This window comes from Nelusetta ayraudi, unplaced genomic scaffold (genome assembly GCF_046127955.1).
Source record: "Nelusetta ayraudi isolate G7.1 ecotype Tasmania unplaced genomic scaffold, CSIRO-AGI_Nayr_v1 ptg000052l, whole genome shotgun sequence".
NCBI lineage: Eukaryota > Metazoa > Chordata > Actinopteri > Tetraodontiformes > Monacanthidae > Nelusetta > Nelusetta ayraudi.
In genome coordinates, this window is record NW_027466102.1 from 7970923 (window position 1) to 7990186 (window position 19264).

The 19264-nt window shown below is 47.4% G+C and overlaps 1 protein-coding gene across 1 annotated transcript in view; it reads right to left on the reverse strand.

Annotated features, from left to right (window-relative positions):
• kcnk3a (potassium channel, subfamily K, member 3a) overlaps nucleotides 1-17378 on the reverse strand; it is a 30170-nt gene extending 12792 nt beyond the window's left edge. The window contains exon 1 of the mRNA XM_076037595.1: nucleotides 16843-17378. Coding sequence (XP_075893710.1) covers nucleotides 16843-17125 — 283 coding nt within the window. The 5' untranslated portion in view covers nucleotides 17126-17378. The remainder of the gene's footprint in view (nucleotides 1-16842) is intronic.
• Between the last annotated feature and the right edge of the window lie 1886 nt (nucleotides 17379-19264).

Here is a 19264-nt window from a genome sequence, read left to right on the forward strand (position 1 = left end):
AATGAATTAAAGCGTTACAACAAAATATCGTTAGCCTAATAGCATAGTTGCCTAAGTCATATTTCAACGTTTTCGGAAAACAAGAAAAAACACATTTTAGAGCAAGCACATTGTTCTGTTTTGTTTTGTTATTTTCAGATATCACAATTTGGCCCAAAAAAATGACTTAGGAAATGATGTAATGCTAATAGGCTAACGATATGTGTCTCTGAAGCCCCACGGTATTTAGCTCTTTATTGAAATGACTCTTGAAACACTGAACAAATTCACAAAATACATCTATTTTGTTACTTACTTACTATTAATATAATTTCTTCAAGTTCGACGGGCCAGATAATAAAATTTAACGGGCCATATGTGGCCCCCGGGCCGTAATTTGCTCACACATGGGCGATGCTAACGCGCATGTTGCCACACAGCGAGCCGTCTAGAACGCATTATTCGCAATTTTGGGGAAAATGATCGTTGAAGGCTGACGTGCACTCCAGTCCCATTTGCACCATTTTTGTCGAGTGTGCAACTTGCAGGTAGAGGATTACGTTTGGCACGAAGGACAGACCAGCGTCCCTTTGCGGCTAGCGCACATCCACTCCCGCGCAAAAATGCACTCGATAGCTGTCAACGGCACACGTCTACTCGCTTGCCGGCTGACCTATCTTGAGATGCGTGACCGGGCTCGTTGCCACCGCTGGGAAGCCTATCACATGTCGTGTCTTGTGATGCACGAGGCTACCGCTGGCACCTGACCGAACGACCAGATGCAGTTAAATCAGCTAATGGATCTTGTTAAGGGGCGTTACATGAACCGCCTGCTGCTCCAGATCCTTGGCTTTGCTTTCCAAAAAAAAAACCAAAAAAAACACCGCCTGTTGTTTGAAATATCGCGAATCCCATTTGACCCTAATGTTGTTTCATATAGTGAAGCTGCACAGTGTCGCACTTCACGGAATCGGCTCGAGAGGCCAAATGTGGTGACAAAAGCACAGATCACGTCAGGCTCCTTCATTGAAAGTTCTCCAGTGGAGCATGTGTGTGCACATGGGTTAAATGTAGTTATGGGACACGAGTCCCGGGTGGAATTCCCGCACTCCACCTAGAAATCATTTATGAATGTCCTCAAACCTATATTGCATAAAACACTGAGAAAACACCTGAATGTGTTTTGAGGGCACAGTCTGACTTTGTCTCCTTTGATCTGTTTCTCACCTTGGCGAGGTGACCGCTGCCTCGGGCCGCCCATATGGCAGGAGCAGACAGACAGGGGGGTGGGGGCGGTGAATCAGCTCCACCTCCACTCAATCTGCAGCTTTCACCGCACCGCACCGGACCGGGTCACGTACGCTAGCCTCAAATCCTTCCTGGGATGAGTTTTCGCCCACTTGGAAAAAAGTGGATGGCTTGAGTTTGTGACGTCGTCATTATTTCCATGTGTTTTCCACCAAGGATTTCAACACAAAGCAAGCGGGTCATTTAAAAGATAAAATGCCACTTGAGACCGGCTTCCTGTGTTTTACGGAATCTCTTGGGTCTTGAATACGTCGTATGTGGCGCACCCAGAAACCGTGGGAGCTGGAAACGTCGAAGCAAGAGGAAATGTCACGTTTGCCCATATTTGCATCGCAGCATGACGTGTGTTTGAAGCTAAAGCAAATGCTGAAAAAAACTACAAAACATAATACGCAACATTCCTCTGTAGTGGTTTTTTTTTTGTGCTTGTGCTTTTATTTTGATATCTCGTGGCCAAAGACAGAGGAAGTCGCCCTTGTGGCAGTCGTCAGGCAATACATAGTGATCTGTGGCTACCAGTTAGCGTTTGGTAAGCGTGATCGTCTACTTCTTCACTCCTCCTTGTACACAAACTGTGCCGTCAGTACAAACAGAAATCAGTCAAAGGAATGGGAAATTACGGAAGCGCATTGCTGCCACCCTATTAAAAAGAAACAGGGCTCAGCATAACGTTATAACGTGAAAACTATCAAGTTTTTACGTGAAAATATTCACGTAAAAACGTGAAACTAGCACGTTGTATCAGGATAATTGTCACGTTGCAGCGTGATACTGAGCGAGTGGATTGAAGTTGAATTGAACTTTTTACGGGAAGCGTTTTAGAATGCCCCTCAGTATCATAACTTGGAAAATAGTCAAGTGAAAACGTGACAGCTGTGTGTTATAATGTGAAAATAATCACGAAGTAACGTGGAAATTATCACAAAATAACGTGATAGTTTCACGTTATCACGTAATACTGAGCCCTGTTTTTTGGTTGTTTTTTTTTCCTAGGGTGGTAGCAATGTGCTTTTCTGATCCGACAGACTTGAGTAGTAGTGGCAGTATTTTAAGCCCATGATGACGAAAAACATTGTTCTCCTCAGCATTTCATGTCCATGCATTTTAAAACCACTGAATTATCAAAGAAAATAACTCACTCAATATGCGATTGTAAAAAAAATAGAAAAAAAAAAAAGTGAAAGTCACGTTTACTTATTTATTCTCTTTAACTTACACCATATTCCCTAGGGAAGATATATGGAAGACGGAATGATGAAACAAAAAAATAATAATAGCAATTCCTCTTATTCTGCCGTTCCTGGGGGCAAAAGTTTTCCTTTCTATTTTCTCTAAACACGTGTCACAGATGGTGAATAGACCCTCATTACAAGCTATGCAAATTGTAGGCAATAGGTTCGCCACAGATCAGCGCAACACTCAAAACCTACTGAAAATATTTATCAGTGCATATCACTCCACGTCTGGTGTTTATCTATGTTGATAAAAAAAGATGACAAAGCAGTCCATACAGGCCAGCTTTTACAGGAAACTTTTTTTTTTTCTGAAGTGACAGTGGAGGAATGGAGTCAGCCCTTGTTGCTCACGCCAACTTTTTCCATTCACGTGAGCAGAGGTCCTCGAAAAAGGGGGGGGGGGGGGCGGGCTTGCGACGAAACCCATGTGACACGTACAGGAAAAACGAGAGGCGAGAACAATAAATTTTCCTGCAGTAGTCGCGAGCTCGGGACATACGGTATATACCTCCGCACTTCAGCCGTGTCTTTTTCCCAGCGGGTGACGAGAGCCGCGCAGTCACCAAACACTATAAATATCTCCAGACGTCTTGCTCTTGCGACGACAGGTGGTCGATTTAATGGAGAGCCGGCGTAGCGTCTCTCTCGTGACGACTTTCCGCGTCGGCACCAAAGAAGGAAGTCTGAACGCGTCCGCTTTTTTTTTTTATTAGGATCCCGTCAAAGCTGCCTCACTAGTGTGAAGGAGCACGGACCGGGAACACGCAGCCCAGTTCAGCTCAACTCAAAGTGGACAAAGGGGAAGTTAGTCCCAGATTTCACGGTTAAAAGTTCCAAGAGCATTGAATAAACCCGACTTTTAACACCGCAAAAACTTGGACCGTTATCGCCGTCACTGACGAGGCATTTTCCTCCACGCGGCTGCCAGCTGACTCACTGGGCCACCTCTCTCTTTCTGGACCCATTCTTCCAAAACTGCGAGAGAGAACGCCAGAGACGGTTGCGATGTGGCGAGTCGTCTTCGCCACCGAGTTGCTGCCTTGCGATTGGCTCATTAGATCGCCGTGTGTTAACAAGCCACTGAACGTTGGACCTAACAAATGGGTGCATGTGTGTTTGTGTACCCTCCTATTTTTCTCCGATATGCACGTGCATTGTGTAATGTGCTGCTCACTGATGGCCGCCCTCGGGGATAAACACCATTCACTGTTCCTATCGCTCGTTATTGCGATTATCATTAGTCTCCAGTGTGTGACAGTGCACTTTATCCAGGTTGGCCAGTTGGAAGATTAAACAGATGCTGCAAACAAATTTGAAAACCGGACTGCCCTGGGAGACAGCGGTGTGTGTGTGTGTGTGTGTGTGTGTGTGTGTATATGATATATGTGTGTGTGTATAGTAAAGGCTAGCAAGTGTCGCTTGGTACCGTTGATGCTGAATCATTCCTCGGCTCCCAAGCTAGCTGGAGAAGCGCAACAGCGAGACCGCCTCCTCCTCCGTCCTTTTTGTCGTGAGAACCCCACCGCGGGTTGTTTTGATAAAGGGCGAGTGAGTGTGAGAGAGAGTGAGAGAGAGAGAGAGAGAGAGTGAGAGAGAGAGAGCTCCATCAGGTTTGGGAAGTGTAAACAAGCGGCGTTAGCCTCTCGCTGACGCTCAGGACCCTGCTGCCGCTACGACGCGGAAAGTTAGCTTCCCCCTGTCACGTGCGAGCCGGGCCGCGGCGAGGCTCCGCACGCTCTGAAGGGGCTGTAAGGAGGGGGGGGCAGCTCAGTGCTGCAGGTGTCAGCCGCCTCACATATACGCCCTGGAGAAATGTGTGTCTGAGCTGCGCTCGGTTGACACAGCGTAGCATTTCGAGGGAGGGAGAGAGACGCTGCGTCTGCTTTCAAAAGCACCCAGGCTCGAGGAGCGATTTTGGGTTGTTGTTCCTCCCCCCCGCCCCCTCGATCCTCGTCTTGCAGCTTAACCAGCTGATAATGAGCATTTACAAAAACGCGTGTCCCTGCTGTCGATATTTCGGGGACAAAGGTGGCGACGTTCTCAGACTCGCGCCGCTTTCAGCGGCTGCTGTTTGTACCGAAGGCGGCTCGCAGGCCTCTATAATTAGCTCTAATGCTTATTGAGGGTAATAAAAAGAAAGGTTCAAACACAGTACGGCTCAAACTAATGGACACATAATGAGCTTCTTAGCGCAAATTTCCACTTCAGCGTGTCCACATTTCTCAGCGTAATAAACATTCAGTGTGTGGCCACGCGCGTGCCACAACACTGAGCCACTTAAGAATCCCTTGCTAACCTTGCTAAAGAAAAAAAAAAGAAAAGAAAAGGCCGGGCTTCTTCCATTACCATGTATAATTCGACGCTCACCCCGGTCACAAGCTTCCAGCAGTTCATTAGACGCAGCAGGCTGTTCTCGCCAATCCTGCGCCTCTCGACTCCAAGACAAGACGGACTTGCGTACTTCTACAGCAGATGGTCGCGTACTTGGGTTCTGATGGTAAACACTACATTAAAAAAAAAAACATGTTGCGGGTTGATTCCAGTTTTAATGAGCCGTCAAGGCATGATTTGTCCAGGTTGTTGCGAGCAGAATTTGTTTGTCGTTTTACCCTAGCATTGGCTACGCACGCGCTAATACCAAAGCACCAACAAAACAAGTCCTGCGTGTGTGTTTTTTTTTTTTTTTTTTTTTTTTTTAAACGTTTTAAGCAATTATTGTACCAGAAGGTGATTGGCAAAGGTTCACATCTCTCAAGTACGCAAATTCTGTATTTATAGATTGCTTTATTGTGGAAGAGTTTTAAAATTGTGTCCGAGAAAAACGAGCGGGAACCCCCTGTGCGAGTCAAACAGGCGCCAAATATTCCGCCGCGCGCGCGCGCCTCCCCTCGTAAAGCGTTCCTTCCTGCGGCGGGTGCCGCTGCGAACGTAAAGAGGCGCTGTACCAGCGGCGTTCCCGGAAAAAACTTTCCAATACCTTTCCTTTTCAGGTCAGGAGGGCCGCTGTCAATGCAGCACCGTGATGAAACCTTCCATCCGTCCCCGGCACGAGGGAAACGCTCGCCCCCGGATTTTCCACTGTTGAAGCACGCGAGACATCGTTTACGGTCTCGTTGCTCCGATATCCAGAAGCGGGTGAGCGGTTTCGGAATTTTCGACGCGACGAGTCGCAGCCCCCCCCCCCACGAATCGCAGAAAACAACCGACTGTTTATGTCACCGTCGTGTCTGTTGATAGGACTGAAACAGGGCAGGTGATTTGTATTATTGATGACTCGGGGAAGATCACACACACACACACACACACACACACACACACACACACACACACACACGCTCACACACCACCCCGCTGCTGTATAATCACTGAAGTGCCAAATGTGTGTTAATCCACCGGTAAAAATAGTGACAGGTGGATTTTTCTGTTTTTTTTTTTTTTCTTATCTTGTTTCATAATAAAAAATAAAAAAACGGACATTGTTCCCCAGCCATTTGCACATCAATTTTTACATCGTTGCCAAAAGTACCCAGAGACAAGGTTTTTTCGACACATTTCCTTTTTTTGCGAGGATTTGTTAACACAGACGAAATGTAGCTTAGCCGCAGGGTAGTTACCCAATTTACTTCCCCAAGAAAAACCGCAAAAAAAAAAAAAAAAGAAGAAGAAGAAGAAGAAGGAGCGCGCCCTCGACGCAGCTGCGGCGCCTGTGGGCCGGCGATACCCACGGCGCGCGTGTGTGAAAAGCTTTCGGACGCGTCGCCGTTAATCTCAGATTTCCCTCCATGGATTATGACATTAATAGAGCGGCTGCCTCAGCTCTCGCTAAAAGCTCTCCGGCTTGAGCGAGAGCTGCATAATTCAATAAAGCGGGACTCCACATCATCGGCATTCCCCCCCATCGAGACGGAAAAGGAAAGACGCAGCGGGCAAATGGGATTCTCACTTCTAATCGAATGAGGCTCACGGAAGCGCGCTTCCAAGAGAACGGCCGGGGACTTTTCACCTCGCGCCGGACGGTTTCAGATCTCACTACCGTCGGCTGTTTTGCTTGGCGCCGGGTCCAGGCCCGCCCCGCTGCTTTCACAAACACAGCCGTGTTTTCTTTTCGGCGAGCACTCAACTTTCCGTCGAGGCCGCGGGGCAGAGAGCAGACGTACGGCAGATAAACACGGGCCGGCCATGTGAACAGAGCCGCGGCGGCAACGGGGGTCACGTCCGTCAAGGAGCCCCCCCCACCACCACCACCCCCCCGTCAGACCCTCGGCAGCAGTTTCTCCCACACGCGTCGGTGGTGGCTGAGGAAAGTGGCTGAACAGAGACGTTATACGTTTGTTGCTTATGTTCTACCGCATTTTACTGATGGTAATTTTACTTTGGTAACTTGGTATGAGCTCAGAGTGGGAGGAGTTACCACAGTGTCCCTGGACTCATGCGGGTTTTTTTTTTTTTTTAACAAAACATTTTAGTGCTTAAAGTTCTTGGTTTAATCCTGTTGACTTGTATCAAAACACCGTCCTAGCAGAGAAAATATAGACGGTGAAGCTACCACTTAATGATCACACAAAAGACTAGGGGTGGGAATCGCTCGGTACCCGACGATTCAATTCAATTCCGAGGGCTACGATGCGATGAATCGCAGTTAATCGAGAATCGCGATTTATCACGATTCAGACTAGTGTGCGTCACCTTAAACGGTTCGGTACGACCCATTCGCACATGAGTTCCGCCCTGATCAAAAAAAACGATTTAAAAAAAAAAAAAAAATGTGTTAATCGCTTCTTAATTGGCAATGTTATAATCGCGATTTATCTCTGAATCTTTTCCCACCCCTACAAAAGACCCTGCGATACGATAAACTGGCAACTTTGACAGCTGGGATTGGCTCCAGCAGAGCCCCGTGACCGCTAGCTCCCCCCGTGCAGGACATAGCAGGGATTGAAAATGGACAGATGGATGGACGGATCACACAAAACTGTTTATTATTTGGACGAGAATAAACGCACGACTGAAGTCAACACAAAGCACGAAACTGCAACAGCGTTGGCACGCCGGCGTGTGTTGTTGACTCGTTCCCTGAAGCACAACTTAAGAGGCAGTGAACCCACGACGCGAGCGGAACACTGAGTTAGCGTTGATGGCTAACAGTTTACCTACATGAGACGATGATTCCACTCATCTTTCGTCAAAACTCTGAACCACAGACAAAAGGACTTTCTGAAGCAAAAGTCCTCTGCGTCTCTCTTCGTCTCTCTCTTTTTTTTTTGAAATCCCGCGCATCCACCTTGCCGAGACCTCACCTCAAGTGTCTTCAGCCAGTCTTGGGCTGTCAGCTTCCTCTCAGTCGGGACCAAACCCGGAGGACACTGCCGCAGAGCTGCTCAGACAAACCGCTGAGGAAGAAGGAGAAAAAAAACCCACAGAAAGTGGCAGCGAGCCAAGCCGCTGTCTGAGGGATTACGACGGATGTTTTTAATGCAACTTGGCTGGCATCTTTTAAATTGGAAGAATGGCTTTTTATGCGAAAAGTGTGTGTTTTTACTTCTCCCCAACTGACCTTGGCAAGAGTTGGCCAAATGTTGCGACCGCAGCTTGTCAAACTCACGTCAACATTGGAAACTTTGCTGCACTGCTAACTGGTTCAGCTGTTTCTAAGAAACCTGATCGGTCCGTGCATCCTGTCACCTTCCCTTTTCATTCCAAAGTGTACTCACATTTATAAACATTTACCTCATCGACTATTACTCTTACTACTTTCACTACCATTATTTACTGCATACACTATCGCAACTAGGAGCATCTGTGGGAGTCTTCTCATTTTATCTGGACCGTCTTGGCTCTGAAATAGAATTTCTGACCTTTGGCTTTCTCTTAACACCATGATGCACGCTCACAGGCAGGCGGGGACGAAGTTGGCTGGAAACGCAGCCGCGACTTGTTGAGTCGGTGAAGATCAACAGGAGCCTTTTCCTGGCACCCTGACATTTCCCTTTTCTCGCAGAGTGACATCACTTCTCCGCGACCTCGGCTGAATCCGCGTTTCCACGCCACACGGAGCCGCGGCTGGGGCTCGATCGGGTTTACCGGAGGGCCGCCGTTAGGAGGGGGCACGTGTCCCGCCCGTTACTCCCCCCCCCCCTTGAAAAGCAATCCGGCGGTTCTCGTCAGACGGTCCGAGCGCTTCTCTTGCTTTGGGTCGTCACATCTGAGAAATACCACACGTCGCCTTTAATGAGGGAGGAGGATTTGACTTGATATCATTTAAAAGGTCACGAGCCAAAGAGTACGGCCCCCCCCCCTTTTTTGGGGGGGGGCTTGTGACCTTTTAAATACAATACCAACACAAATATACACAGCTAGAGGATGGCTGTTGCTTGTTGTTTCTCAGAGAATGGGACAAAAACAACTTATCTAGACTAATAGGCCTTCAGGTCCTGATGATTCCCTGTGCGCACGCCTGTTGGAGCGCAGTGACATTGTTACAGCATCATTGCAACGCCACAGAGCCTCCAGAACAGCCTTGGTTCTGCTCTTATCCGCAAAGATTTCTCTTGTCTGTTTTGTAAATTTTATGGTTGTTCCCCAATTAGCGTGCCACTGGCTGCGTTTCCATTACCCCTGGAAGTGCGCAAAACCTAAATATCGTGATAAAAAGAAACGCCTACGTTTCGAAAAACCTCTCAAATATCGCTGAAAGGCTTTTACGCTCCCGTGAGGCGGTTTCTCAGACGCATCGATTTCGAGGTAGATCGCAAAAGTGTCAGGCAAACATTTTTTTCCGCGTTTCCGCGTCACCGGATGTGACGTAGGGGGTCACGTGACCCTTTTTGACAACAAACGCAATTCTCGTAAATCTCGTCCCGCGAGATTTTACGAGACTTACGGCTCATGAGCTTCTCACCATTCAGTGGGAAAAAAAACCCTGCAAATCGCAAAGGCGCTTTGTCGAAATTTTAGAAATATCGCTTTTATTTTGCGAAATAGGTGTAAATGGAAACGCAGCTACTGTCTCTGTCTTGAGAGCTCAATGACACAGTACAGTGTTGTAGGCTGTGTTTTTTTTTTTTTTTAGTAAAATACGAGTACTTGCATTACAGTACTAACCGATACTGAGTATTTGATAAGGTCATAACACATTATAGATATACTAAGGAGCTAAAAGTAGGAACATAGACATTTTGTCCTGTGACCTTTGAGATGTTCTCTCTCTCTCTCTCTCTCTTTCTCCCTCCCTCTCTCTCTCTCTCTCTCTCTCTCTCTCTCTGTCTCCCTCTCTCTCTTTTTAAAGACTTTTGTGTAACCCAGGAAACAGAAACTCTTCCCCATGGCACCACCGAGCAGTGTCTCTCTGTTTTCTTGTAAAACCAAAAATGTGTTCGGCGCATCAGTTAATGTCACCTGAGCAGGGCAGCGGCGCTGCCTCGCTGGGTTGTGCAAGTTAATTTGCTGAGGGGGCGACAGGCGCTCTTTTCTCCCAAATGGCTTAAAAAGTCAGCGGCAGCCTTGCAGCACATTCATTCGCCACCGACGCAATTGAGTTGTACGCCGACACTTCTGTCGCTGCTAACAAACCGGTCGCCTAACTACTGATTTGACTACAGATCAGCCCAGTTAACCATTATCCTCAAAACTGGATCGAAAACAAAAATGCGTTGTGTTTGTTTTTTTTTTTGTGTGTGTGTTTTTTACGACTTGCTGACAATTTTCAATGCCAATTTTTTTTTTTTGGGGGGGGGGGACATCTCTTTGGGATATTAAAGAAGTGCAAAAGTATGATGTGTAAATTACCAAACATTTCAACAACTCTGGTGTTCATCAGGCATGACCTGCGGCACCAGAACACAATGATCAGGACAGTTCAGGCCTCTTGCTGGCACCTCTTGCTGGCACCTCTGCTGGCCTCAAAGGCTAAGTTGGCGGTGTGAGCCCCGAAAAACAACAAAAACGCTAAACGCTGCTAATGCGCCAAAATTTGGAGTAATGTCGAACATGTGTGGGTTGCGGAGGTGCAGTGTGTGAGTGAAAGGCAGTTAGGCAGGCGGTAGACTGTTGAGTCCACTCACCACAACAACTACCTGGAGTGGGAAAGACATACGATACATAGCTAACTAGATAGCTAGCTAGATATATGGCTAGCTAACTAGCTAGATAGATAGATAGATAGATAGATAGATAGATAGATAGATAGATAGATAGATAGATAGATTTCAAATCTGCTGGTGCCTTTTCATTTATGTAGCTCTGATCTCTTTGAACTACAACTCTTTATTGATATTCTTTATGATATATATGAATGTTGAGTGTGGCAGTAATAGAGAGAATGACATCGACTGCAGAGGGTGATAAATATTCCCTTTTACCACACAGCAGACAGGTTGTAATGCATGATGATGATGATACACACCACCAGATGATTTTATTCTACTGTCACAATCCTGTCTTGGTTATATCCACTTATATTCTCACCTTCTGTTGTCAACCTCCTCACGACCCTCCAGTGAGAAGCGCTCAAGTATCCGTCTGTCTGTCTGTCTGTCGGGCTCCCATGTGGGAGAGCTGACGAGAGTTTTTTTACTCTTTGCGCGCTCAGCCGTTAACGCTCCAACCTCTTAAGCCGACTGAATAATAATGACGATACTAATGTAAGTAATTGCCGTTTATAATTCAGCAGGCGCCCCTGCGCTCGCTGTCTCTCGCTGCTCTTTTCTTTATGCCGCCGGTGGCTCTGAGAACGGATTCACGACGAGAAACGGGCGTCGAAACTGGAGCCGGACGGCCGGAAGAAGGATCGGCTATTTGGTTTACCGGCGGAGCGTTGCATAAACAGAGACGCGCCTGCTCTTTTTCGGCCGCGACCTGCTTGACATTTATGCGTCACGCGCGTCCATATTTGGCGTCCTCCCGGCACATTAGCAGCTGATGTAGTGGCGGTGACAGAGCAGAGAGGGGCTCCTGCTCTCTGATCCGCTAATGTGATGGAGCTAGCGTTCCCCACCGCGGAGCAACCAGCAGGTTCTCCTAACCCACTGACTGGATGCTCATTTCTGGGCTTTTTTAGAACGGGGCTGCGTGCCCTCCCATCGCATTCTATAATTTGTTCACTGCAGACGATGATGAGCGAGACGCTGAGCTCATGTCTCGGGGAGAGAGAAAAAAAACAAGGAGAGAGAGAGAGAGAGAAAAAAAAAAAAAAGCCAGCGGCAAATGGCCAAAGGTCCTTTTATTTATTTTTATGAAGAGGTGATTCACAATAATAAAATTCAGAGCAGGTGATTTTAGAGGAATGTTTTTAAGTGCGACCATATGGCGGCGGAGTGATTCCTGAAGAGTGTTGTTTACGAGTTGGCGAGGAAGATTAATGGCCTCAAAGATTAGATGGTGGACGGCAGGCCAGGAGGCGCAGCGTCCAGCCTGGTTTCTTGCTAAAAACCTTCGAGCGCGTTAGGGGTTAAAGGTCACATGGTCGTCACACTTTCAGAGTGTTTTTCCTTCTTGTGTGTGTGCTTGTATCCCAGACACCAGCGGAGCAAACGTTGCAATATTGATGATCCAAAATCGTTTACATTTACGGCTTCATGCCAGAACCTGTTGCTGATGCTATAGTCGCGTGTTTGGAAAGAGACACAGAAGCAGCCAGCCAAAGGAAAGCTAGAGCTGGTTTAGGGGCCAGTGCTTCTTATGTTCCCACACTACCGGTTCCAAGCCAGACGAAGCTGGGGCTCCGAGCCGAACGGGCAGAGAGAACAGCGGCGAAATGTATAACATGGAATTAAAGACCAGACAGATCAGAGCTGTTGTCACTAAAATTAGAAGGGTTCTCGGTGCCCTTTGTGACATCACAGATTAATTGACTTCTGTAACTGTGTGACACTTTATGCAATGTAAAGGAATTAAAAGAAGTCAAGGTCACAATTTATTCTTAGAGAACACTGGAGGAGTTTTCATCGGTTAGTAACATTTTTCTGCCGTAAAAAAAAAAAAAAGCAGAAAAACGGCAAAAATCACAAAATTTCAAGTCACATTTCTATTTTCCACGCATCCAAAGTAGAAAAAAAAGCCACCGCTCAAAATAACAATGCTGTCAAACAGCCTCACTTTCCCCTGGAAATCAACAGTTAGGCACAATAGCTTTTGCTACCAGAGTTAGGGGAGTAGCTAATGCTGGCTGAATCATCCATGAATGCAAATACTGGGGTAAATTCATGGTCTCTCTTTCTTTCCATGGAGGGGTGGGGGGTGGGGGGGGTTATCGGTGTCTTTAATTTAGCTCGATAAACAAACTGCAATATAAGACCGTGTGCGACGGGGGAGGATTGTGTGTCAAGCGTGCGGGATGGAAATCAAAAATAAATAAAATAAGCCGGCTGCCCGCGGAGAATAGTCCCGCGTCCCCCGATTCACATTTTTCCCTGCCGTTATCAGGTGTCAAACAGCGCGGCAGATAACGCGCACAGGATATGAGACGCGTCCCGCACGCGTTTTGTTTGCTTCCACGTTGCGTGTTTGTCCTCTGCGTCGTGTCCCGTTGACCTCGAATCCAAAGCGCAGAGGTCGCAGTACAACGGCCTGGAGGTGCGTGACGCTGGAGCGTGTTAGAGAGCGCGCTTCATCGCGCGACCGGTGCATTAACACCTATGCGCAAAATGGAAAAGGGGTTAAAGTGCCTTTGCCTGTTAGTTTGCCGCGGAGGTGAAGGCAACACTGGAATCAAAAAAGGGGAAAAAAGACGGGGGTTGGAATCAGCGGTCGGACCAGAACAGGCCTCGCACACTGCGGATCACTCAGCTTCATTCAGTCATTCTCAAAATTTCTGTGGATTCATCAAGCAAATCCCATTGTTTTGCAGATAAAGAGGCACAAGCAACACAGAGGAAACCAACCTGCTGGAAATCTTCCGGAAGAAAATCTGCTCTGGCAGCTTGAATGGAAGTGATAGAATTCACAGCGCTTTCCCAAAGACTTTCTACGGGCTCTTTATCAGATGGACGCTCAAGACAAACCCCGGGCTCTTCCAAAAGTGCTACACATTGTGTGCTCCAGTACATAAATTAACTCGAAGCCAATTGCAACAATCCACAGCACTCTCCCTGGACATTTCAAATTTCAAATTCACAGCACTTTCCAAAGACTTTCCATGGGCTCTTTATCAGATGGACGCTTCAGACAAACCCAGGTGATTCAGAGAGTGTTACACCAAGTGTGCTCCAGTATATTCATGAACTTGAAGCCAATTGCAACAATCCGCATTGTGTTTAACTCTCATGCCTGTTCAAACTATGACCACCTTTCTAAGGTCCACAGTTCCTGCAGCGCTAAAAAAAAAAAAGTTTTTTGCCGTATACTTGACGTCGATTTTCGATGTTTTGTCGACACTGGCTGCTCCGAAACCGCAAAACAGGGGATTTAGTGGCAGGCTACAGTGACCAAATGGATGAAGAAGGTCCTCCAAAACACACACTGACAACACAACGTCATTTGTCGCTCAGCTTTGATAAAGACGCTGCAAACAAGGCGTTTGATGGCGCCCAACACACGTGTTGCACATCTTCCATTTACGGAACCTCTGTCGCCATGCCGCTGATGTCTCCCTGGTAAGTTGAAAAGTGACAGTTTGGCGTATTTCCTGTGAGGAAATGCCCCAAGTTTGCGAAGCGTGTCTGTTTCTCGCGTCTCACGCGTCACCGCAATCTTTATTGCTCTGCGGCCGGACAGAAAACGGACAACCCACCCTCGCCGTTGCCCTCCCATTGTGCGGAACGCGATCGCTGATTGCTGATTGAAAGCTCTCCTCCGTCCTCCACGTGTCTTTAATTATTAGTGGAGCACGCCGGGTCCCACCGACCATTTCGATGTAATCTGTTTTTCCATTGTCATGTTGAGTGGCGTGGAAATGTGAATTGAAGTGTTTATTTATTCATAGCTTTCCTTTCTGTTATTTCTCCTGGCCGAGCAGGCAGGGCCTGCACGTTGCATGTATGAATCTTAAGAGCGGTCTGCTCCACACTGGCTCCCCGCTCCCTCCATTGTCAAACTGCGAAGTCTGTAGTTATATCATATTTTCTCCCCAAACCAGCCCCGCTTTTCAATCTAAATATCCGGCGCTCTTATTTTCTAAAACGCCATCGTTGCAATTTTTGAAGAAAATTGCAGAAAATTGCAGGTTTATCTCTATTTTTACGCCTCGGTTTGGAACAGGAGTCACGCTCCGTCTCTCATTTAAGCTAACAAGAATAACACCTTTCGCCCAAAATTGGCCGACACATCTCCATCGGGATGGTTCCCTTCTCACCGTTACCTGTCATTTGAACTTGACCGTGTGTCACGGCGGCCTGGTGTCTCGTTCGCGGTACAATAACTACAGTAGTAATCCGCGTGCGCCAGGAGAAGGGCCGATGGAGCCGAGAGGCTCCGGTGTTTGTCATTAATACTTAATGGCGGCAGCAGCCTCGGCGCTCACAATTACAGAATGCGGTTACAGACACCCGCGTGGGGTTGGGTTAGTGTGCAATTATCTGGCTGCATCCGATAGGGTTACAAGTCACGGGTCACCACTGACAACATGCCGCCCGGACACAAACAACAGAGAGCAACAACTAAAAAAAAAATACACTTTTACTAACTTACTAACTCTCACTTTATGTTATCTGGTGCAGTGGTTTGATTTAAAACCAGGCGGTGTAATCACTTGGTTTGTTTTTCCAATGACTTGCATGAGAGTAAAACCAAAGATTTCAATATGAAACTGCCGGTGTACGCTGATGATGTCATTGACAGTTAGGACCTGCTGTGTTCCCAGTCCCGCCCACTCCTGAGCATCCATCAGACGCAATGACTCATCCACTATTTCAGCTTCAAAATTATGAGAAAAGTTAAGTTAAGTTGAGTTAAATCTCCGCCCGCCAACAAGGAAACAAATCCAGCATTTGTGTGCAGCAGATTTAAGATGAAGGCAACCAGTCCTGTGGTATAAACGTTGTGCAATGGCTGCACAAAACACACGGTGTCGCTTGAAAAAGGCACATAGCACAAACCTATATGAATTAGGAAAAGGTTAAAAAGGCCACTGTTGCACAGACAAGCAAAGACTTCCTGCGTTCCTCAAAGAAATCCAGACAGGACGACATCCCGGAGCAGATTCCAACGTTCTCGCGGGACATTTCATGCCTTGTTGCAGACCGAGCGGGGAACCACTAACCCGTTTGTCTTCATCACGCGATTCCGCGCGGATAAAACAAATGCAGAACACTCAGTTGTCCCTCATTTAAGGAAAGGCGCTTATGTAACAAAGGAGAAAACTGGCGGCTGCTGAGACACGCTGCGTAATAAAGTGAGTAAAGAGCTGGAAGCCTTTTCTTGTTAGGGCCTTCCAAGTTTAGCAATAATGAGTGAGAGCACATGAGAGGAGGACAAATGAATGTCTCATGACTTCACTTTCCCGGAGCTTTGCGATAATGACGAGCGGAATATTTTTAACATCCAGGCTGAAGTTTGTTCTTAATTCCCCTGATTCTGAGTTGTAAAAGCCCACAACAACGTTTCACATCTGCATCCCCCACCAGATGTTAACGGGCCTCGGGGGTTGTGATACCCCCAGAGGAAGAGGAAAGAGAAGCGAAATGTCTCAATGGAGCTCTGCAAGCCCACTTCAGAACTGGCGCTACCCGCACGACTCGGAGCCTTCACGCAAATATGTCATAACATGACGGCAACAACATGCCAGAAGATTCAGCTTTTCATCTGCCGGCCTTGATTGAAACATCTGGTATTTTTTCGGGTGACACTTGCACACCTTTTGATGCTGTGTGTACCATCAACACACAGGATGGACACCTGTTGAAATCCACCTACGATTGCTCAATTACAGTGTCAGTGTTGTTGTTGTTTTGTTTGTTTGTTTTTTTGCTGTCCTTATTGTATCTTGAAAGATGGACGATCATTTTTCTGCGATATTATTTCTCATTACTATTTCTGGGTATCGAGCTGATACTCCTTCGAGTTTTCGATACTTTTATCTGACGTCGGACGACACCAGAACGAGAACATCGATAACTAGACCAACAAAAAAGACCAGCAAATCAACATATACCATCCTGACTATCGCTATTATAAGCGACCGTTGATCCTCCGAACTCCGGAGCTTAACGACGCGATTTTAATTCCGAAACATAGTCGGTCGGGCACCGCGTGTTCCTCGTCGTCGCGCCACGCCGGCGGACCCGCGCGGTCGGCGCGTCAACTTTCCCAGCCCGCGCGGCGTCGGGGGATTGGGGAGGAGGAGGAGGAGGATGAGGCGGCGGCGGGGGGGGGGGGTTCGGTTCCTCACCTATGGTCGTGATGACGGTGATGGCGAAGTAAAAGGAGCCGGCGAACATCCACTGCATGCCGGCTTTGTGCGGCTTGAGCTGCAGCACCACCATCTCCAGCTTGTCGAAGTCCTCCGCGGACAAGTTGAAGGTGTCGAGCAGGTTCCTCCTGCGGTCCTGCAGGTCCTGGCGCTGGCTCATCTCCTCGCGGGACTCCAGCTCGTCGAAGATCGCGGCGCCCACGAGCAGGTAGGTGAAGGTGCAGATGATGAGGGCGAGGGTCCGCGCGTTTTGCCTCTTCATGGTGCTGCGTGCGTGTGTTTGTGTGTGTGAGAGAGCTCGAGAGAGTGTGTGTGTGTGTGTGTGTGTGTGCGCGTGTGTGTTTGTGTGAGAGAGATGGTGTCAGGGGGACGGGCGTCGTGTCAGCGCGGCTCTGGAGGACGGGGAGCTCGGCGGGCTCATGACTGTGCTGCTCTGGCGGAGCGGGGAGCCTCTCCGGGTACTTTATGAAGAGGAGCTGTTCATTCAGCACCACCCCTCCCACCCTCCCTCCACCCATCCATCCATCCATCCATCCGTCAGTCCGTCCACACACACACACACGCACACACACTTCCCTCCCTCCCACCTCAGGAATCCTCCTCCTCCATCCACCACCAGCACTCTCTGCCCATGCCAGACGCAGCCAGATTCACACCATCCAGCCCTGTTGCTGCTGCTGCTGCTGCTGCTGCTGCAGGGTGACTCGGAGCCGATCTCCAGCACCTTGACAGTGTAGTGTCTGAGGCTTTGGCCCTACTCCTGCAGGCTTCTTACCTGATAAGACGGACAGACCCCTCGTTAGCGAAGCTCCTGTATTAGGCAACCTGTCCTTGGAAGGTTGCATCTCTACTCCCTAGGAGGACTGTTTAGATAACACACATTCCAACTCTGGCCAGTAACTTTCCCATCCCTTCACCTTTTCTGTTATAATCGCCTCTTTGTCCTCCTTATATTGAATGTGCATGATGACGAAACCTGTGGGTATAAGGAGGTGATGTTCTAACTATTCCCTGAGAGATTGTGAGAGCTTCGGCGCATCTGGACACACAACCTCCTCAGGCGGACCGGTCGCCTGATTGATGCCTGACTTCTTTGTAATAAACCTGTTTTTAAACAACCAAGTCGGTGTCCACGAGGATTCCGTCAACACCCACACTTCACTGCTGCAACCTGAAGAATTCACCATAACAGCCCCACATCCTTTTTGCAAAGTGGAAACAGATGGGAACCCGAAGTGACACAGGTTGGACTGAGGGTCGCTGCAGCCGCTTCTCGCCCCCAAACCGTCTCGATGTGAAGTCGCCGGGTCATCGCCGGGCCACCGGACCAGCCACACCCGCAAAGTCGAAAAAAGAGAGACGATTTATGTCGTCGGTCAACCTTAATGCAAATGTCAATTGGACCGTGGGAGGTAGCTAGAGGATTTGGAGAGAACCCAAACCAGGCAAAACTACACAGCGAATCTGAAATAGTATTGCTTAGTTTATTTGCTTTTAAATTAGAGTTTCAGAATTATGTTTAGATTTTCTTTCTTCTTTCATCTTTAACAGGGCGAATGGCACCACTGCCATTGACAAAGGTTGTTGACTAGTCTAGGACTCTCAGAAGTGCCTGATAATAATAGTAATGATGATGATGATGATGATGATGATGATGATTATAGTAATAAGAAGTGTAAGAATAATAATAATAAAGATAAAATTGCAAAACAAACTGTTACAGAATTGTTAAGAAAAACTTTTTGCTTTACAGCCACACAAACAGAGACATTTGCCAGACTGTTTATTACACAGCTTATTTAGAATAGACGTCATAAAACAGAAAGTGCATGAATTTGGACTTTATAGCAGTTTGAGCTCATCTGTTTTTATTATGTGGTTGCTCCAGGTCTGTGTTGCATAATAGCAGAACGCTGCACCAGCGGTGGATGTTGTAGAGTGGAGGTGGCAAAAAACAAAAACAAAAGATGTTGAAAAAAAAAAGGGGATGCTGCACTGGAAATATAATTGTATATAGCCAGACAAAGGCACTCATAGTTTTTGTCATAATTTGATGCTGTATTTCGGATTCCACATTTTCACCTAATGTATTGTCTGTTCTTTTCCTGTTCATGTATTGATAACATTTGGGTTTTTTTTTTTTTCTTTGCATTTGGCCCATCCTATTCATAGTAAGGACTTGATGGTTTCATCAGTATTACATCATTCTATCATCATGTGTTTAGAGGCCTGCATGGCGAGTTTTAAGGTGGAGCGCTCCAGCGCTGTAATGTTCTCTCTCTCTTTGCCACGAAACCACAGCTCACTGCGGCTCTCTCCTCAGATCTGTGCGATTCTGAGAGCTTCTGCCGTTTTTGTAATGGTTAAAATATTTATAATATAATAAAACGTTTTTTTTGTT